This window comes from Macrotis lagotis, chromosome 6, assembly GCF_037893015.1.
Source record: "Macrotis lagotis isolate mMagLag1 chromosome 6, bilby.v1.9.chrom.fasta, whole genome shotgun sequence".
Lineage (NCBI taxonomy): Eukaryota > Metazoa > Chordata > Mammalia > Peramelemorphia > Peramelidae > Macrotis > Macrotis lagotis.
In genome coordinates this window covers 196,768,880-196,791,716 of record NC_133663.1, presented here as the reverse complement: position 1 = coordinate 196,791,716, position 22,837 = coordinate 196,768,880, and the positions used below count along the sequence as shown (strand labels likewise).

Below are 22,837 nucleotides of genomic sequence, written 5' to 3'. Positions count from 1 at the left end.
CTCTCTCCCTCTGCCACCCCCCCCCCCCCCCCAGGTTCTACTTAAATAAACCTTTATATCCCTAAAATTTCTTCTAGGTCAGAGTTCATCTTTTTTTTTTCTTGAGACATATAAGGAAACAGGGTCTAGTGTACATGCTGAAAGGGATGGAGTTGGTGTAGGCATGTAGTTCGAGGGATTATGTCTGGATGTTTAAGAATAATTAGCTCAATTTGGGTAATGATCTGCAATCTCAGTATTCAATATTAGCCTCTACCCTCTACCTCCCTGTCCTAGTAGGATCTGCCCAATGGCAGGGTCAGGCAAGGTCATATATGAATCATCTAGGGGCCAGATTTGGGTACCCAAGATAGTTGGGGTTTTTTAATCATTTCAAGGTTTGGTATAGGGAGCTGAACTTTCCCAGGGACAGAAAAAGATAGTTTTTTCTATAACATATTTCTCAAGTCAGTATAAGAAGGCCTACAATGTAACTGTTTGCTAATGTACTGTTTTCTCTCTACCTAGTATTTCCTCTGCATGGATAGGACTGAATTTGGATTCAGAAGATCTGAATTTGAATATACTATCTACCACTTATTTCTTGGGGGACTTTAAGGAAATGCCTTTACCTCTTAGAAGCCTCCTTACTCATTTGTAAAATGAAGGGATTAAATTAGGTAAAACTAATAAAGTTCTTTCCAGTTTTAAGATCTAGTTGATGATCCTATGAGGTTTTTTTATTATGATTATGAAATAGCTATCATTTTAGTACTGTGAATAGTTTCATCTTTTCATACCTTTGTAGCTTTAAAAGTTTGGGGATATTTCATCTTTGGATTGGATCTGTGATTTTTTTTTTGCTGAAAAATGAGTCCAACTAAAGGTTTCAGGAGTTTGAGCAAATGTGAAAGAATTCTCTTAAAAGACTGACTATGACCCAGAAGAAATGTTAGGGACAAAGAAATTTAAGTATTGCTCTAAGGGGCGGCTAGGTGGCGTAGTGGATGAAGCACTGGCCCTGGAGTCAGGAGTACCTGGGTTCAAATCCTGTCTCAGACATGTAATAATTACCTAGCTGTTTGGCCTTGGGCAAGCCACTTAATCCAGTTTGCCTTGCAAAAAAAAACCCCTAAAAAACCAAAACCTATTGTTCTAATATATATCCCTGTGTGTGTGTGTGTGTGTGTGTGTGCGTGCATGCAGTATATAGTATTGGAAGCCACAGATCCCTAAGCAACATAAACAATATAAGCTGCCATGAAAGGATGAGCAGTAAGGAAAGACATGGGAATAAGAAAGAATCAAACACCCCAAGAGTGAGCTAACTTCAATTAAGACAAGCAATCAGGGTTTAAATAATAAAGAAGGGCATAGAGGTATAGAGGTATGAGAGATTATTTGGGGATCACAGTCCACCAGAGTGGACTGCCTTTCCAAAGGAAGACTAGCAACTCAACTCAGGAGTGAGGAAGATAAGGTAATTTAGTATATATTGATAGGGGCAGTAACTCAGAGAATAGAGTTGAGGTAATTAGGGATTTGTATTTGAAGTATGTTAGCTCAAAGATTTAATCCTTTCAGGCTAAAGCAGGGATCCACTGTTTTGCTGATAGAGATTTGCTTTGTCCTGGCCTGGAATGGCAAGGTAGTTTACTAAAAGTTCACTGACTTTGTCTCTTAGCTTGGATAATGGGATGGGGGGGGGGGGAAGGGGAGTGCTAATAATAAGATACATAGTGCAAAGGGAAGGGATTAATTATAAAACATATTTTTCTGTCCAATATTTTCTCTACTTAATTTTCACTGATATAAGGAATTACAGGAAGGAAATTCCTTCTAATAATATAGATCAATCCCTGCTCTGCAATTTATAGTCTCATTAAAGAATTATCCATAGCACTGAGACATTAAGTGATACCCAGAGTCCCACAGCAACTGTTATTAAGAGAAAAATTCAGAGAAAATTTCCTAATTCAGCTTCTACCTACCTCAGCATATTACCTAATGATAAACTGAAGGCTAAACTATTGGTGATAAACCACTCCAAACTTTAGCCAGTCCTTGGATGACAGATATAGTTTGTCACTAAACCTATTGTCAAAGTCTTTCCATCTTGCTAGAACCCACTAAAGGTTGGATTTTATTGTGAAATTTAAGGAAATCTGGTCAACCCCACTCACCATGAACAAGCACCAGGAAAAAGAGGAATAAGATTTTAGTGAAAATTCATCTTTCATACATAGTCTTTAACAGCATCATGGCTTTATGTTCAAACATGTGTGCAGATTAGTCTGAATTATTACTGCCAACAGTTATATGGTTAATCATAGTTTTGGAGATGCTTAATGCAAGTGTATCTGAGTTAGAAAATGAGGAATTTCCTTAGCTTTCCCTTATTGCTCCTCAGAACTTGTTTTGGGTGTGTGAGTCGCACTTATCTCAATGAAAATCAGCTGTCACATGGTTAAAAGTATTTTGAGCTTGACAATTTAAAGGCATAGCTCTCAATTGCCTGACTTTCTTTCCTGGAAGCAAAATATAAACTTCCTTTGTGTTCAAAAGACCAATCTGGTAGAGTGGGTTATTTCTAATATAGGGCCCTAGGCAATGATTCAAGGTGAGCAAGAATCTCTTAGGTAAAGATTTTCTTTTTCTTTACTGTTTTCCACTTTCTTTTCTGAACAAATCAACTTGTGGGACTTAAAAAAACAAAATTTAGATATAATAGAAAAAGAGAACAAGCAGAAATTACTCTATGATGACAGTTTCTGTATTTAGATGGCAACTGTTTGATCTTATTGGAAACTCCTAAGAAACCTAGCGAAAAGGAATTCCTCTGTTGAGATCAAGGCAGCTGACCTCTGAACAAACAAACCTTTATACAATGTTAGGAAAGAAGCATGTGGACTAAAGCCATTACTTAAATGGTAACACTCTATGGATTATAATGCCAAATACTGGCTTGCATATACTGCTCCTCCCCTAAGTTTTGTTCAGTGGTTTTCTCCCCCCCAAGAATTTATTAGGTATTCTAGTTTCCAAAATGCTTAGGAAGACTTTGGTACCTAGAGATTCTAGAACATAATTAATAATAAATAATAATAATAACAACATAATAACAATAAATTCCTAGTGTATCCTAGTGTGGCATACTTTTCAGTGCACTTTCTACATGCATCAAATGAGATGTATATCAAGCACTTTACAAATCTCTCTGAGAGGGGCGGCTAGGTGGCATAGTGGATAAAGCACAGGCCTTGGAGTCAGTAGTACCTGGCTTCAAATCCAGTCTCAGACACTTAATAATTACCTAGCTGTGTGGCCTTGGGCAAGCCACTTAACCCCATTTGCCTTGCAAAATCCTAAAAAAAACCAAAACAAAACTCTCTGAGTTTGATATAAATGTAAACTACTATTTCATTCAATTCTGATGACTCTATGAGATAAACAAGGTAGGTGTTCTTATTAGTACTGGGCAGATGTGACTTTTTCTGTATTTCTATTACAACATTTGCAGGACTTTTGACCACAGTTTTAAAATTATACTATATTGGAGTTGAAAATGAGTAAGTTACTTAGTTTGATTTTTGCTACATGAGTCTTTCCTTGGGCAAGGATTTGGTGTGTGTATATTAGTGTTGGGACTTAAAAACATTTACTGAGGACCCTGAATGGATCTCAAAAGTAGTAAGGATTATATAGATAAATTTTTGTTCCTTTTTTTATTTGCATATTATTATTAATACTAAAAAAGATATGAAAAATATGTTTTAACTGTCTGAAATGCTAAACATTATATCTTTTAACCCCTCCCCCCCAGGAATTGAACCATTGTATATAATTGAAATCCATAAGCAATTTTAGGGGGAACTTAATTACATATTTGTACCTCTAACCACTATCATTGATTCCCTTCCTCCCAATACCTTTCTCACAAAGTTCTAAAAATTAGAAACATATCATATGATACCAGTATAATTTTCCCATTAGAACTGAGATAGTAGGAAATGGGAAAATATAGGGACAGTACCAAATATACCTCCAGTTTTTTATTTATTTTACTTAGGTGCTTATTAGTGTGACCTCTTCCAATGGATACTAAGAAAAATAAACTATCCCATCCCAAACTATACTGTTAGGTTCTAGTATTCTCTCTATTATGTGGTGTTCAGCAGTCATTCTTTCTCTTTATTTCCCACTGAGTTTATGTCTGAGAGTGGATCAGGAACTCTCCCATGTGAATCAGGGATCAAAATTCTTCTCCCTGATCACACAGAAATAAATCCTACTTAAAAATAAAATACCACATATTCTATTTTATAGAATACCCATATGAGAAATTAATATTTCAAATAGTAAAATTAGTGGTAAGTGGTTAAAGTGATGTAGGGAAAAGGAGTCAGGAAGTTTTGGATTTGTGTACTGACTCTTTTACCTACTAGTTATGGGAAAGTCCCTTATGGAGAGATAGATTAGGATCCTAGGTGGTTTTGAATACTAAATAGTTGCTGATGTGTATTAGTGAGGAATTGTCACTCTAATAATTCCCTACACCAGTGAAACTGCAGGTCAAACCAAAAATTAATTTGGAAAGGATATTTATATATAGATGTGATTAGAAATATAAAATAACTTTCCATCATAAGTTTGGGATAAAAGTGAAAAGAAGCAAAGAAAGCAACTATAACCTTTTTCAATGATGCATCTTGAGTCAGATTATCCCAATGGAAGTTCTGAATATCAGATAATATTCTAATCTACTTCATGGATAAGCAAAGCACTATTTTTACTAACAAAAGCTTTCATTCAGTTAGGTTGCACTAGACATGTTAGCTTTTCCATTACTAATTTTCATTTCAGTTCATTTAAATTTTGTTCCATATCTTTTTACCAATGTGAAGCATCAGACACATCTTAATAGGCATGAAAGCAGGTAACTCAGGAGTTACTGTAATATTTCCTCAAACCATCAAGATAATGAAATTGAATTAAATCTGACTCCTGAAGTGGTCAGTTTTAAGCTTGGAAGAATGCCAGCATTGTTCTAATACTTTATCATTTAACTAGGATATTTCAGTCATTTTTCTACATGATTTTTTTGGAGATGTCAATCTCAGTAAAATAGTGAACCATTTTTCCAATTGTTTTTGCTTATGCTTAGGAGAATAATGTATGCCTTTTCTCCCCTGATCCATATAGAGCACAGAGAATTCAAGGAACCAAAAGGCTTTCCCCTGAGGATGTGGAATCCATGCGGGACATTCTGACGCACAATATGTACCAAGTTCGACAAAGGGTGTGTGTACTACAGGTCCTTCTGGGCTCTTGTGATGACTTCAGGCTTGTCAATTGAACATTGCATATGGTTGGCTTATTTCCTCTTCATTTAATCTCAGCTGAACCATTTCATTCTTCTTAGGTTAAGAAAGTGAGATCTACAAAGGAAAGGGCAGTGGCCATATCTAGAAATTTATGGTGGCTTCATTTTTGTTTGTTTGTTTTGTTTTTTCTTTTGTTGTGCCAGGAAGATGAACTCTATAACATAAAAGGAAAGGTAGATCCACTATCTTACTGTAGGGGTCAGGCTACCCTAGCCTGAGAGCCCTATTCCCACTGTATTGGAGCCCTCCTCATGCTCAATAACAACAACAAAAAATCTCAAAATTAAGAAATTATTCTTTTGATTGGCCAAAATGTAATTTAGAAAATTTCTGATTTTTCTCATTCCTGATTTTCCTTATCTTTCTTGGAATTTACTTTAGGCTGACTCAGTGTTTGCCACCTGGCTATTTTGTGCCTAAATCCTCATTTCTGGACAGAATTTGAGAGGTGTTCTGGTCTACCCTTCTCATTTTACAGATGAAGAAGAGCTCAATCTAGAACTCTGTTCTTTAGTTTTCTAGTCCCACTTATATCAGAATAAATGCTCAAATGAAGAATAATAATGCTTGCTGCCTCCTCTTTCACAAAAATAGCTGATTAAGGAATATATACTTACTGAAAGAATAAATAAATAAATATATATATATATATATATATATATATATATATATATTTTTTTTTATTATGCTCTGACCATTCTGAAGATCTTGGTTGCAGGCACCCCTTTAATATATCTTGGTTGTGTGACAGTGGACAAGTCACTTAAATTTTTACATGACTCTAAGTCTGTAAATTTCAGAGAAGGAGGGAGCCACAGCTAGGTGGAGAAGTGGATAGAGTGTAGGTTCTGGAGTCAGGAGGACCTGAGTTCAAATGTGACCTCAGACACTTAATAATTACCCAGCTATGTGACCTTGAGCAAGTCACTTAACCCCATTGCCTTGCAGCAAAAACAAAAACAAAAAAGGTGTAGCTAGGTGACACAGTAGATAGAGCACTGGCCTCAAATCTGACCTCAAGTCACTTAATAATTCTTAGCTGTGTGACCTTGAACAAGTCACTTAACCCCATTGCCTTGCAAAAAAAAAATTAGAGAAGGGACCAACCAGAACTGGCAGAAGGAGCTTCTTTCACAGTGAATTCCTTATACCAATGAAATCCACTCTTTACCCTCTATCTATAAATAATACATCAGTCAGTAAATACAAATCAGCAACTACCATGTGAGAGTCAGTTGGTGACTAGAATGCTGACCTTGGGATCAGGAAGACATAGGTTCAAATTTTACTTTGGTTACATTCTCCTTATGTGATCTTCATATTAACTTTACTCAAGGGACCCTTTAAGGCTTTAAGCTGAAGGGAAAATGTTGGTCTACATTAACAGAAAAAAAATCCTCATTAAAAGCTCCCTGTACTCATAAAATCTATCATTAATTAATGAATTAAATGTCTACTATCTGCTAAATATTGCATTAAGTGCTAGAAATCATAGCTCTAGTCCAATGTACCAGGCTCCATGTGGCCCCTCCCCACCACTCTGATTTGCAATATTTACAGACTGAGCCAAGCAAAATAGTAAGAAAAGTAACCTCATAGTTAATCTCAAATGAGTAGATATGTATTTGCTGTTTAAACAACAATCTGTTAATTTTGTGGAGAATGAAATGAATAAATATTTGCAAAGTTCTTTTTAAACTTTGAAGCACTTTATAAATGATAACAGTAGTTGTAGTAGCCTAGTCATAACTCTTGACTTCTTTTCATATGTGGAAGAGGATTAAGTTTTGATTAAGTTTTAAATGTGGCTGGCTTATTTCCTCTTCATCTAACCTGAGATGAACCATTTCATTCTTTTTTAGGTTAAGAAAGTGAGATCTATAGAGGAAAGGGTAGTGCTAAGATGGTCAGAGAATGGTCTATTCTTGTATAGCTCCAGGACCTGGAGATCTAGTTTAGCCCCATATTATCTTCAAAGAAAAGGGAATTCTCAGCATCCAGGGAGTTCTTAGTTTAGGAGTAGTTGGTTTAGTTTAGGGGTTTGGAGTCACATCATGCAAGTCTGGGGTAATCTCAGGGTGCTCTTTAAATCAATGAGGGCAATTCTACTATGGGTAATTCCTATAATTAAACTCTTCTCCCAAAGTCTGCTGAATCAGGGAGAAACTACAATCAGACCTGATCTATCTTGGGATTTGGGGTAGATTGTCTCTTATCCTATTCAATTCTGTGTTAGCAATATAAGGGGGAATTGGAAGAGATGAACTGGAAAACAACTAAACTCTGGAGATAAAGAAGACATAATCTCTCTTTTTTGTTTTTGTTTGTGTGTGGAAAAGAGTCCTTCTGAGACTTAAGAGAGATCAGATCAGAAGGATACCCTGTTATTGAAAGTAACATGGTAAATCTGAATACTATTTATATTTACATGAGGTGTCTTTTCCTCCAGGTGGAGCCACTGACCTCAGACATTGGTTGAACCTTTGGATATGAATCAGTGGTTTACTTGTTCAGTCACTGGTATAATCTGGAATAGTCAGGTCACTCCCAGCATTTTCTTAATAATGTCTTCATATGAATTTTTCAGCTTCAAAGGAGAAAGAGAAAAGCCTCAGTTAAAAAAAAAAAGTCTTGTCCTTATGGTCTCATATGCTGGGTAGTCGATACATGTCCCAAATGTTTCTCTTATGGTACAATATAACCTCATTGTCATTATATTATACTTTAAAGACAGTGATTAAAAACAATTCATAGTATGTGATTGAAATGTAGATATTTTCTTTATCCAAAATGCCTGATGTCTCTGTTACATCATATCATGTTAATTCCAGAACTCTGAATGTGCATTATAACTTTATAAGGCCAGAAAACAAGAATTATAGTAGGAAATGTATGATTGTATGATAAAGATCAGAGAAACATTGAAAGGCATTTCTACCCTTCTCCTCACCCTCAGTCATCCCTCCCAGAAGATCCTAGGACCATAAATTCCTAACATTTTCTTTTAGGGCAATTTGATGATTCAGTAGATAGAGCACTGAAACTGCAATCAGGAAAACATCTTTCATAGTTCAAATATGGTCTAAGACACTTACTAGCTGTGTGACCCTGGGCACATTACTTAACACTATTTGCCTCAATTTGCTATAAAATGAGCTGAAAATGGCAAACTATTCTAGTATCTCTGCCCAAATGGGGTCACAAATGAGTCAGGCATGACTGAAAATGACTAAACAATAGCAAAATTTGGGGCAGCTAGGTGGTGCAGTGGATAGAGCACCAGCCCTGGAGTCAGGAGGACCTGAGTTCAAACGCGATGACCTCAGACACTTAATAATTACCTAGCTGTGTGACCTTAGGCAAGTCACTTAACCCCATTGCCTTAAATTAAAAAAATAAACAATAGCAAAATTTTCCTTTAGTTTAAGACTTTTAAAGCATCTGTTAAAATGCAAATCAATGATGTTGAAGTGGGAATGACAGTGCATTAAACTGCTATCACCTAAGATCATAGTAATACCAAGCTACTTATCAGATTAGTTTTATGGTCACCAGAAAATGTCTGAGGAATTGGAACATAGGCTAGATTAGGCTTGATGGGGGAAAGAAAAATCTCAAGTATATGGTTCACTACTTAAGGAAAACATATCTAGATGAGATCTTAGATAGACAAGAGGCAACATATGCACCAGACAACTGGTTGAATTTTTTGAAAAAGGGAAAAAGAAGTCCAAGAAAAATGAATTTAGTCAAATTCATGATTTTGTCTAGAGTTGAAAGCTATACTGAAAATGCTTAGAAAATGAGCAGCATGTGTCTATAATCCCATTCTCTTTCCAGACCCTGTCCTACAATAAATATAACCTAAAAACAGAAACAAGTGAGAAACAAGCAAAGGAAATTCTAATTCGTCGCCAACATACTTTCAGGGAAAGTCTAAAGAAAGGCAATAGCCTGCCTTGGGGAAAGCAGGTACAAGTTATCATTTCCTTATTTGGGGTAGAAAAATTAATTCATATATTCATGCATATAAATTAATCATATCAATAATTATTGAACACCTATCATATATTACCTGTTTCTGTAAATTATAGAATTTATTCCCCTTGAAACTAATTTTTATTTTCATATAAATCATGAATTTTTTTTGTCTGGAACTTTCAAAAAGTGAGGTACTTAGTTTTTCATTTACTGCATTTAATACCCATTAAAATGATTTAAGCCTTTAGCATGAAACTGGATGAGAGTTATCTCTAAAGCAGATTATGACACCATTAACTAACTAGATAAAAATTTTGTTTTGCTATTTCTCTCATGTCCTAATTGCTTCTCAGCCTTTTGGCTCAGATCAAGTGTAGTATCTCTCATGTCTTGGAATTAGGAGGGCTACCCTTGGCTCCCTCTACATGGTAGATACAACATGAAGCCATGAGTCTTAAAGGCTTAGATTTACCCCAAGTTAAAATGGATTAGAAGTGGTCTTATACATGGATTGCTGGGTTTTTCTTATTAATTCTCTCATAATGAATCTGAATTCTTCATACAAAATTACACCATATCAATTTCCTTAGAGTCTCTGCCAAACCTAATCTAATATAGATCTTATTCTTGTACCGTTGAATGGAATTATGACTGGAGTAGGCCCTATTCTATCACTATATATCTAGAGGATCTCCAGGGAATTTTGAGTTTGGTTCCAGAACTACTGGCATTTAAATAAAGAGTATTTGAATATTTATCATAAACTAGATTGGCCAGGTAAATTAGGGATGTGCTTTACCTTTCTTAAACAAAGCACAACTTTGATCAGTCATTTCCATGATTCCAGGTATGATCCAGACTCAATTCCATCCAACTCAATGGTCTGATCCATGCTTTTGTCATTCTTCCCCTTTTATAAGGAATAATATCAAAATCTACCCATCTTTCAAGGTCCATTTAAAATTTTACTGATTTCATGAAACCTTCTTTGATGCCTCCCAATAATATGTGATCTTCCCCTCTTCTGAGTACCCATCTGATCATAAATTTATATCTGAAAGGATCCATAGATGCTATGAGGCCAACCCCTCATTTTAAAGATAGGAAATTTGAGTCTTGAGAGATTAGTCATTTGTCAAACAGGTAGCAAATTGGAGGGAATAGGATTTAAACCTAAATTCTTTATTCTAATCTAGGGCTCTGATCCTGGAATAAAGAAGACCTGAGTTCAAATAGGACCTTAGAAACAAACTAGACAAGTCACTTAACTTCTTTGCCTCAGTTTACTCAATGCTAAACTGGGAATAATAAAAGCATCTACATCTCAGAATTATATAGATCAAAGGATACAGTATTTTTTAAGTCCTTAGCTCAATGCCTAACATATAAATAATGCTTATTTCTTTCATTCATGTTTGAATCTCCTTCAGTACCTACCATGGTGCCTTGAATGAAATAGGTGCTCAATAAATATAATAAGCTGGTCTACTTAAAATGACTAAAAGTCAGTGGATTAAATTAGAGTCATTATAAGGTGTGTCTGTGTGTGTATGCTAATTTCATTTGCCTTCTGAAGTTCCATCTTTACCAACTAACCTACTGTTTAATTTTCTCTTGTTGCATGTAGAGTGGCATCAAAAATATCCGCTACCTCTCCTTCCCTTATAGTAACCCTCATTCAGCAAGCAGAGAAACAGGGACTGGTGTTCTTACAGGTAATTTTTCTGCTTTGCTCTTCTTCCTCAAAGAATGATAAAGGGCATCTCAAGGGTCTCTGGAATTTTTCCCATTTCCAAATTACTGACTTTTTTTATAGTTTCACTTTTATGAAAATAATTCATAGCTTTCTGACCACAACATTTTAGCAATTTAATTTTTCTCTTTTTCTTTTTAAAATTTTAAAGTCTAAATTCCAGTAGATACTCTTCTAATAAAAAAAATACCACCACTATCACAGCCTCCCCCACAAATCCAAAGTTGATAGAAAATTATTTTTTCAAATTCTTAGAGACTTTTGAATATAAAATTGTTTTGGAATCTTCATAGATATGTTCTTTGTGACTTGGATTTTTTTTTCTATTTGTCTAGTTTTTAAGATTTCAAAGAATATAGGAAATGAAATTAAAAACTTTTCAACTTAATTTAGTACTAAAACTTTAGAAAGTGTGTTCTTATTTCTATCTGGTAAAATATCACTCAAATATGAATAGTTCAAGTGATCCAACCTCCTCAGCAGAATTTTTGGATTAGAAATTATCTCTTCAGCATCTTTAGGATATATGAACACTGATGCTCAAGTGGACCTATGAAGTCACTGATTTGAATACTCCCTCCAGTGATATGGACAATATCGTATCCATGCTGATCTCTGTTCCATATCGTCCCATAAGTTCAACATAGGAAGTCCACTCATCATAATGAAAAACCTTCCATTCCTTTCCTCTATCATTTGAAGAATACTAGAAACTCTCAAACTATCTCACTTGTTATCCCTCACAGTGGACACATAGCAATCATTCATCTTTTTCTATCATATCTTCCTGTTGATATCTTTTAAACCTTCTCTTCTAAATTCCTTCCTTGTCACAAGTGGCAGCTTGCTTTTCCCTACCATGCACCTCTCCATATACTTATTCTCCTTCTATTAGTAACTAATGTATTCCATGTCTTAGAAACAAACAACACCAGTAGAAGATGGATATTAAAAAAAATATTTAGGGGCAGCCAGGTAGTACAGTAGATAGAGTACTGACCCTGGAGTCAGGAGTACCGACCCTGGAGTCAGGAGGACCTAAGTTCAAATCCAGAGTACCTAGCTTTGTGATTTTGGGCAAGTCACTTAACCTCACTTGCCTTGCCAAAAATAAAATAAAACAAACAAACAAAAAAAGATATTTAAATGCCACTTCCTTTAAATATACATGAACTGACAAATAGAAAAACAGGTTTCAAATGTATGTCTAGATATTTGGAAAATAGAATGTGATATGGGTGATGTCACTTACTTCATTTCATGATAAAGTACTCTGTTTCTACTTATCACCCTGAAATCTGTCTGCTGAAAACATGTGTATGATATTTTTCAAAAGAAAGATTTATTTTAAATCCCTCAATAGCTTCTTGGTTACTATTTCCTGTTTTGCTTACAAACTGTCTGACTATTGCTTCAGCACAAGAACAAGGTTTGCAAAGCACTTTAAAACATTATTATCTCATTTTAGCCTTATAAAAAATCCTGACAGTTAGCTGTTTTCATTCTTAACTGTGAAGGGGAAAGAGTTTAAGTGACTTTCCTGGAGTAACATAGTTAACAAGTCACTGAGGCAGTCTTCCTGTCTCAAAGTCCATTGTTCTAGTCATTGCACCATCAATCTGTTTTTTTTAAGTCAAGAGTGATGAAATTCATAGAATTGAACTTAAAATTATTTATAGATATCTGGTATGATGGATCGAGCATTAGACCTGGAGTCTCCTCTTCCTGACTTCACATCTGACCTCAGACACTGACTAGCTGGGTGACCTGGGAAACTCACTCAATCCTGTTTGCCTCAGTTTCCTCATTTGTCAAATTAGTTGGAGAAGGAATTGGCAAACCACTCTAGTAATTTTACCAAGAAAAAAACCCAAAATGGGGTTTGATGGGCATTACTGAAAAATAACTGAAACCTTTAAAAACAAATGTTACCAGAATAATACTACTTTTCTCTCCATAGTCACATTTAATTTTCCAGGTTCCAGCTATGCTTTTCTGTCAATTGTAAATAATTTCCTGACATTATGACATCACTAGTGTTTATACTGTTTTCTTTTGAAACAAAGTACTTTATAAGTATTAATCTGGTCACTCATCTATCAAGGAAAGGAGAATTTCTGTAGGAGAAATGTATCAACATAGGGGAAAATGGGCTTGTAAAAAATAGACTGGAAAATTTGACGTATTTATTAAAAATATTGCAAATGTGTTGGTTTCTACTCTTTGAGAACTGGAAATGAAGATAATTATACTGAAGAGAAAGTTGTGGGAGATGAAAACTACAAGTAACTTGACTAATGTAGATGTCAAAAGGACATGTTGACCTTCTGGGATGAATACCTTGCTCTTTGTTCCTTACTCCTTTCAAATTTTGCTTGTTTGTTTCTTTTTGTCCTTTAGATGATGATAGCAGTGATTCAGTCTTCCCTCCTGTTACATTTAAACCACATGCTCGAACAGGGTCACTTCAAGAAAGAAGACAGCAGCCAGAGATGATTCCAATGGAAAGGTGGCGTAGAGGGGGAAGATCTTTAAACTTGGGTGGTCAAAGAAGTGCTGCCCGAGGAGAGCATATGAGCAGAGGAAGGCCGCCTTTGATACCAAAGCCACAATTTCATGCAGTGGATGAAGAGTATGAGTCAGGAGAGGAAGAAGAGGAAGAGACAAGCGTAGTGGGATCTAGATGGACAGCAGAACCCAGAAATGGAAAAGAATACCACAAATCCCATAGTCCTCTGCTCCCAAGAAAATAACATTATTCTTTAAAAGACTTTGCCTTCATCTCCAGCAAATTAATCATTTGTATTTTACTTGTTACTTTGAAAGAAGAGTTTTCAGTTTTGAGGAGGACAATTAGATTGTGTTTGCTTGATAGATATCTGTGAAGGCAGGAAAAAAAACATCTGTGGAAAAGTCAGCAGAGTCATGTTTTGGAACTCTGACTATTAACTAAGCAAGTTGAACCACATTCTTAGCTAACACAGTTTTGTGGGAGAAGTTCTAATGGATGATAGAAGATAATTATTCTGAAGGCAATTATCTACTAAGAATTACCATGAATGGGTATAGCATGAGGTTTCAATCCATGCTAGATAATTCAGGTACAAGGATAATCTGTAGTGTGTGTTGTACCATATGAATGTGTAGCTTTTAACTGTGTGCTCTGGTGTATTTCCCACTTGGACATTCATAAAAAGGTCCCTATTTTGGGGGTAGATAAAGCCACAAAATCAAAAATTATAAAAGCTGTAATTACTTTGTAATATTTAATCAGTACTAATAACTGATAATACATAGCCCATAGGATTAGCCTCTGAAGGAAATTTGTAATATATGGTGTGACCAAAACTTATCTGGAAAACCAACAGAAGTTTCCATAATTACCATTCCAGCTGAATGTTTAAATATCTTCATTGAAGATATTCTTCAATATTATTTTGTGTAGTTTACTCAGCTAGGCATTGGGAAAACAAAAGATCATTTAGTCTGACCACTAAATTTTACAGATGAAGAAACTGAGGCCTGGAAAAGTGAAGATATATGCCTAAAGTCAAATGACTAGTTAACAGACCAAAACTAAAGTACAGATGTCTGGAATTTCTATCCAATACTCTTACACAAAACTCCCTGTATCCAAGTAGTTGATCATTTGACATAGATACTACTTATCTTTCAATCAGTGGATAACAAAATATGATTTTTTCCCCCACTAAGAGTTCTCATTTAGCTTCTTTAGCCTTATAGAAAGCATCCAACTCAGGGTTATGTTGCAGGCAGCAACAGTACAACTCTTCATTAAAAAAATTCAAAAGTCCTTTAGTCATGTCTTTAATATTGCTTGTGAAAAATAATGCTTTATTGAAATATCTATATATTTTACTTGATTTTTATAAATGCTAAATAATAATAATCTCCTTCTACATTGAGTGGCACAGACTCCAGAGTTCTCAAGTTGTTTTTATTTTCTGGGGATTTTTTGGTTTGGTTTTTTTTTTTCAAGGCAATGGGGTTACCTTGCTTGCCCAAGGTCACAGAGATAGGTAATTATTAAGTGTCTGAGGCTGGATTTGAATTCAGGTCCTTCTGATTCCAGGGCTGGTACTCTATCTATTGAACCATCTAGCTGCCCCTCAAATTGTTTTTAAGAAGATGAAGTTTCAATACCATAATAGGGAAGTAGAAAAATATCAGATTATAGCCTAATAACCTAATGCAGAGAGAAGTTATCAAAAATGAACTGCTCGATATCACATAGAAATTGATGACAGCCTGATTTGTCTCATTTATAAATTTATTATACTCTATGAAAATTCAGAAAACCAGTCTTCAAATGTGTATATGTATTAATTGGCACAAAATACCAAGTAGGGATTAGCTCAAAAGGAATCAATCTTATTATATAATAATAATAATAATAGTTAGCATTTATATAGTGCTTTAAGTCCTCAAAGAGCTTTACAAATATTATCTCTTGTGATTCTCACAACATCCCTAAATGGGAGGTGCTGTTGTTTTCCTCATTTTGCAACTGTGGAATCTGAAACAGGTAGGGGTCAAGTGACTTGTCAAGGTTCACACAGCTACTAAATATTTGAGGCTGGATTTGAATGTTAGTCTTTATGACTCCTGGTTCAGTGCCATAGCCATTGTGCCACCTGATTTTATGATACCTTTAAATATTAGTATCATTTCTCAGGTAGTTTCAAGAAACAACTGGAAATTATATCTTATCAGGTATAGGATATACTGGAACTGAGATAGTTGTCATTTTTAGACATTTGCTGCAGTAGCATTTTGTCATTTAGAAAAGTTATGTCGGACTTAATAAATTCTTAAGAAATCTGATGAATAAGTGATAAAGGTACCTTTTAACAGAGTAGTTTTTACCATTAGTTGCTGATTGAAGAAAGTACAAGAAATAAAGGGGGTGACTTTAGAGATCCTGATTGCTGCAGTTGACTTGAAGAGATGACAGAGAAAAAATTGGCCCCCATTCAAATCAAAATTAAAAAATGATAAAAGCCTCTTTGTTTAATCATCCAATATTGTCTCATTCTACAGTGCAATCACCATTTCATGCTTCCGTTGTTGGCAGTGTAGGCTGGGGATTGGTCGGGTTTGTAATGGGCACTCCTATAATTCCCTTCAGTATCAGTTTTATATAATGTGCTTTCTAAAAAGCATCAAGAGTCCAGCTCTCAATTTTGAATCTGGAGTGTCAATAACATGGTTTCCCTCTTGTCTAGATAATAAAGGACTTGCCTTTTTTTCTCTCAGGGAAGGAAATAAAAAAAGCAAAAGTATTGTTATGTCAGTCAGTAGTTTGTCTTTGCCACTGACACCAAGGGGCCTAATGTAGGAAAGAGGGTTGACTTTCTGCTGTCAAACTCAAAAGGCTAGCAAGACTCATCATTTCACTTAGTAGCTTACAAATTTGCCATATATAAATTTATCTGAAGGTTTTTCAAGTGTATTTACATTTTTGAAATCTTCCTTCCTTCCTTCCTTCCTTCCTCCTTCCTTTCCTGGAAAAAAAATGTATAGGAATAGGGAATGGACTATGCTTTCATTGATACAAGGAATTCCAGAAATCCCTCCATTAATGTGGGTTGTACCCTTGCATTTTAGAATCTTAAAGAATTGTCTAGAATGGTAAGAGTAATTTGCCATGGGACACACAATCTAGATATGTCAGAACCAGTACTTGAACTCAAGTCTTCTAAACTTCTATTTTCTACTATGCCATGTAGCCACACCTTAAGCATCTTGAAGCAATAAAATAAGGAATTGGATAAATGACCTTTTTATTGCCCTTTCTTTAGGATTTTCTTTTTCAGAGAGTAGAAAGGAAACTTTTTTCATACTAGACTTCTGGGGAAAAGCCAAAGGTCATGGCAGATAGCTGAAAAAACTGATTTCACTAATGATTTCACTAATGTAATTCATATCCACCTTGAGAGGCTTCTACCCATTGTGGAGAGTGGCATGATTTCACAGTTAACCATCCTTCCTGTGCCTGACTTTCATTTCATTTCATTTCAAAATCTTTCCCAATATGATAGAAATAAAGGTTAAAACATAAAATAAAACATATGGCAGTATATAAAATCTAAAATGACATTTAAGGGATAAGTGATGGATAATGGATTTTTTATGAGTATATCTATCTATATCTATCTATCTATCTATATCTATATCTATCTATCTATCTATCTATCTATCTATCTATATATATATATATATATATATGAAATAGAAAAGAGGGTGGGAGTGAAGCCCAGGGAACCCAAAAATGAGGTGGGGGAGTGTTTTGAAATTGAGAAGCTAAACAGCACCAAGAACGTTCCTAATTTAGGATTAGTCAATGAGGAAGAACAATGAGGAAGAATCCTGTAAACATATTAGGAAGCCTGATGCCTCCCAGACATAGGTCTTCTAATGAGTGTTCATTTCCTTCAAATGTAAAATGATGAAGATGGGGCTGAATGGTCTCCAACCCTTTTAGGACTAAGAGTCAAGTTGCTATGGGAGAGGAGGAGGAGGGGCACAGAAAGTGAGGCTAAGAACACTGAAGACAAATATCCCTGAATCTCAGGTCTTGCCATCTGCAAGGTTTGTGGATGGAATACAAATGTGAGTTAATGTTAATCCATCTGATGTCAAGGACTTTATCACTACTAAGCAGAAATGTGGATACATTTTCTCCACCTATGATAATCTAGTGAACAACTTCAACTATATTTTCATTTCAACACAGACATTTTTGCATAAAGAAACTTCTATTTGACTTCATTCTCTGGGACCTAGAATGGGAGAAAGATATAAATAACTTCAGTGTGGAAATCTCCATATTTTCAAAGAAATCCAGAGGGCTTTAAACCCAATGCTTCTAATAATCCTATTGTCAGTCAATAAGTATTTGTAATGGGCTATTCCTCAATCACTGTGACAATCCTTAAGGGCACAAAGAAAGGTTAAAATGAAACAAAAATCTCAAATTGCTATTTGTACTGTATAAATGGAAATATCTCAAAGGGTTGGTAAAGGTTTTCTGCAGAAAAAGGGATATGAGATGAATCTTAAAAGAATCCAGAGAAGCTAGGAGGCAGTGATGAGGAAGAAGAGCATTTTAGACATATGAAGGATATGAAAAGGCATGGAGTCACTAGTTGGAATGTTATGTATCAGGAAGAATAAGAAGTCCAATATCCTTACACCATAGAGTACAATAAGCAAGCAAAGTTTAAGAAGACTAGAAATGTCTTAGGAAGAGATCAGATTGTGTAGAACTTTAAAAGTAGAACAGAGAATTTTGTATTTGATTCTGAAGGGAGCCACTGTAGTTTATCAACCAGGGTTAACATCCTCTGTTGTTGTTGCTATTTGTCCTTTTTCAAAGAAGACCATGACATCAGGGAGATGATACAATGACCTTCAAGTGAATTGGATTTAAGTGAGGGGGTGCTGTGCAAAATTACCAGCCTCATTTGATCAGATATGAATCAATACAAAGTGACATGACTCCAAATGTAGTGGGAGACTTTGGTCTTTTAAAGCTAGAAAGCTTTTAAAGCTTTCTCATGTCACAATTTGATTAAGGCAATGGTCATTCAGTGACTAAGGATTAGGGAAGAGAGTGATAAGGCAGAGAGGCCAAGAATGACCACTTCCAAAAAAAATTAACCTAGGAGGACAAGAACCTTAGGGTTTCTCAGTGATTAAGGCAGGTAATAAAGAAAAGAAGCAAAAGGAGTCTCTTTTGCAGAGTGAAAAAAATTTTATTTTGGGAAGGGAAGACCCTCAGGGTTTCTGGCTAAAATAGAAAAAAATTTGCATTCACTCTGAGTCAATCTGGGCCCAAACAATGACCAAATGGGCTTAGCATGGGACCCACTGTTGATCAAGCAAGAAGAGATTTAGGGCTTGTAAACTCCAAAAAATCTTACCAAGCTTTTGGGCAAAGCACCCAAAAGTACAGAAAGGGGAAGGAAGGAGGAAGGAAGGAAGGGAGGAAGGAAGGAAGGAGGAAGAAGATACTGTGTAGCCTAATTTGAGTGAGGCTGCTCCTGTTACATTAGGGAAGTGATTCTTTGACATACAAGTGAAAAGAAAACCCAAGACAACTGAACAGATTGAAGTGAAGAGAGACCTGCATCAGTGAGGCCAATGAAAAAATATTGCACTAGTCCAGGCCTGAAGTGGGATGAGAACTCGGACCAGGTTAGCTGCAGACTGAGTGGAGAGAAGGGCATGTAAATAAGAAATGTTGAGGGGCAAGTCACTTAACTACATTGCCTTGCAAAAAAAACAAACCAAAAAAATGTTGTTAAAGTAGAAATGACAAGACAAACACAAATTGGCCTATATGAAGTGAGTTCAAGAGAGGACAGTAAGATTGTGAGTCTAGATGATTCAGAATGGTGGTACCTAAATGATAATAAAAGAGTTCAGAAGATGGGAACCTTGGAGTGCTGGCAGGAGAGAAAATCATATCTGTTTTGGACATGTTGAATTTTAAACGTTATAGGAAATGTAGCTCAAAATATACAAAAGGAGGTTGGTGATACAAGACAGAATTTGGGAGAGAGGTTAGGGCTAGATTGCTGAGTATCATTTACATAAAGTGAACCCATGAGGGTTGATGAAATTACCAAGCAAGAGAATGTAGAGCAAAAGAGGACCCTGGGCAGATTCGTGGGGTAAAGCCATGATTAGTGAGTATGACATGGATGAAAAACCAATAAATGAGAGTATGAGAAGAACAAGGGAAAAAAACTATCATAAAAACCTAGAGAGGAGAGAGTATCCAGAAGAGTATAATCCATAGGTGTTCAATTATGAGAGGTCAAAAAGGATGAGGACAGAAAAACTCATTCAATTTAGCAATTATGATGTCACCAATAACTTTGGAAAGTAGTTTCAGTTGAATGATGTTTCTTGAAGCCAGGTTGCAGGAGATTTACAATATAGAGGAAAGCAAAGAGAGGCAATGAGTATAGGTCATTTTCTGAGGAAGTTTAGTCAGGAAGAGAAGAAAAGCCAAAAGAAGGAAAGGAGTTAATGAATAGAGAGAAATTAAAGATAAAAGAGAATAAGGATAGTGAGAGCAATGTGTTAGAAAACATCTATATATTCATCTCTCAAGAAGGTTTAATTCTTCATGTGAGTCAAAAGTGATGGAGAAAATAGTTGGGGACGATGTCTGAGTAGTTTGAGACCAACCTGTGGAGAACTGCAGAGAGCTCAGGAACAAAGAGATCAGAGGCAAGTGACCTAGATCTAGATTGATTTGGGACCATTCAGAAAGGCCTTGAAGGGAATTCCTTTAATTCAATTTAATATTCCTTTAATATTAGAGAAGAAACCTATGAGAAAGTATAAGATTTTGAATATGGGGAAAAATCTTGCTTTCTAAAAATATTGCCTTCCTACCTACTGAAAATTAGAAATGGTAAAATAATTCTTTCTTTTTAAAAGATGATAAGATACACATTCTTCAAGGATTTTGCAATTGTATTTCATACTCAAATAAAAGAGTTGAAGGTTTTTCCCCCAACTCTACTCTGTCAATTGTCATTTCTAATTTCCTCTGAGAAAAGACAACAGTGTGAATAGAAAGTTTTCTCTAGGACCATCAGTCACTGTTAATAGCTAATTGGATAAAAATACAAGAGAAACTCAAAGATACTTGTTTCAATGCCAGCCAATCTTGCAATTATAAAGTATATTGTTTTTTTATCTGTACCTTGCAATTGATTTAATAAATTTACATCTTTCACACTGAGACCTTAATGAGCTCTGGTTCTGTGGGTACCTCAGAAGGTATGATGGAGGAGAAATCAAATTTTCCATTGCGAAGGCTTATATTCACAATGACAGGCAGTTAGCAAAGTCATCAAAGCTCTGCTAGGCAGGTGGAATGGGAGATGATGTGACAAAGTGGATAAAGGACTGCACTTAGGAACTTCAAACACTACCTGTACAATCATGGGCAAATCACAAACGCTCATAGCCTTGGTTTTGTTATTTTGTAATATGCTTAATAATACTGGCATTGCCTACCATGCAGAAGGATTGGGAAGAACATACCTTGCAAAGTTTAAAACACAATGTAAATGTGAATTAATTGCAAAATAAGAGGACTATGATCTCCAATTCTAGTACAAGATAATGCAAATACAAATTAAACTATGAAATATTGACATCTAATCCACATTCTCAGAAATCAGTCTTAAAGAATAAAGAACTTAAGATCCAAGTGCTTTACATCAAAGTCCCTTTCTCTAATGTGGAAGACCTAATAGCAGACAACAGAGAGACTCTATCCTATCACAATATACTCATACTTCCGTATAGAACCCCTTTTTAAAAATGACTAAATGATTTCCCTTGGGAGCAGTGGAGATTTGGAATTTCTGTTTTCACAAAATATGTGGGATACAGAAAGTGGATGAGAGCACTAGTCCATTCATAGGAATTACTAAAATTATTTCTCTAATGACTCATTTAGGCAAGGAAGGCACTGTATGTTTTTTTTAAATTGGATTTTCTTTGAATGGTAATTGCTCTGTGGGTCTTGTTCTTTTTAATTAGCTAATCTTCAGTGAACAGATGAAGAAGAGGCAGGGGGTATGACCCTACCTTTAAATTAAAGTATTAGGAAAATAAATTGAATGAAAATTATATGGTTGCTCGGAAATGAGTAAACTTGTTCACTGAGAGCAGCATTTCAAATTATTAGCGCATCATCTTATGGAAGAGGCATGGAACCTCAGAAAGGGGGAAAAAGCCCCAAATGTCACTTAATTCAACCATGTCCCACCAATATTCACCCCCACAGTTTACTGCAAGTGGCATCCCAGACTCTTTGACAACTCCAATACATATTACTCCATAAGGGAACTTTTTCCATTTTTTGATAATAATTGTTAGAAAGAGTTTAACAAACATCAAATCTATCTTTTCCTTTTTCAGTTATCACCCTTTACTCCTAATGTGACTGGTGGGCTTTCCTCTTGTAAAAAAGAAACCTTTCAAATATTTCAATACAATTATCCTTTTCACCATGAGTTTTCTTTCTATCAGGCTAGAGCTCTTTTTACTAGTCCTCATATGGATTGGACTCAAAGCTCTTTACCATTCTAGTTACCCATGTCTGGACATTATTCAACTTATCAATGCTTTTCCTAAACTTATCCATCTAGAACTGGAAATAACACTCCTGATGTGGAAGTTGTGCCTCTCCACTTTAGAGGAGATTTGATTATTTCTTTTAAATGCATACTTTAAATGCATTAATGAATAACAAAGTAATGTTTGTTGTATAATAAAAACCCAAATATTTTCCAGACAAACTACTATCTTATTGTGTCATGGAGTCATTCAACTGATATGTAAGATTTTAAATTGATCCTGATTAAATGTCTTTGACAAAGTTCAAAGAAGAATACTTGAAAACTGAAAAGGAAATAAAGGAAATAAACATTTATTAAACACCTACTATATTACAGGCACTCACTGTGTTAAGCACTTTACAAATATCTCATTTGAAAGGATTGTGAAGGCCTGAGTCAAATCCCCTCACTTTATAGAAGGAATTTGAGGTCCATAGAAGTAAAATATCTTTATCAGGTCACACAGCTCATAAGGATCTGAGATAGGATTGGAAATTCCATCTTCCTGGCTCTGATTGCAATTCTCAATTCATTATTCCATACTACTTAGGGCCAATAGACTGTCC

The 22,837-nt window shown here is 35.4% G+C and overlaps 1 protein-coding gene across 2 annotated transcripts in view; it reads left to right on the top strand.

Annotated features, from left to right (window-relative positions):
* The window catches only part of SLC9A4 (solute carrier family 9 member A4), an 88,370-nt gene extending 67,502 nt beyond the window's left edge, over window positions 1–20,868 (top strand). For both annotated transcript variants that reach the window (XM_074192209.1, XM_074192210.1), the window contains exons 9-12: window positions 5,182–5,278; window positions 9,204–9,335; window positions 10,972–11,059; window positions 13,498–20,868. In XM_074192209.1, coding sequence (XP_074048310.1) covers window positions 5,182–5,278; window positions 9,204–9,335; window positions 10,972–11,059; window positions 13,498–13,850 — 670 coding nt within the window. In that variant the 3' untranslated portion in view covers window positions 13,851–20,868. The remainder of the gene's footprint in view (window positions 1–5,181; window positions 5,279–9,203; window positions 9,336–10,971; window positions 11,060–13,497) is intronic.
* The last annotated feature ends 1,969 nt before the right edge of the window (window positions 20,869–22,837 follow it).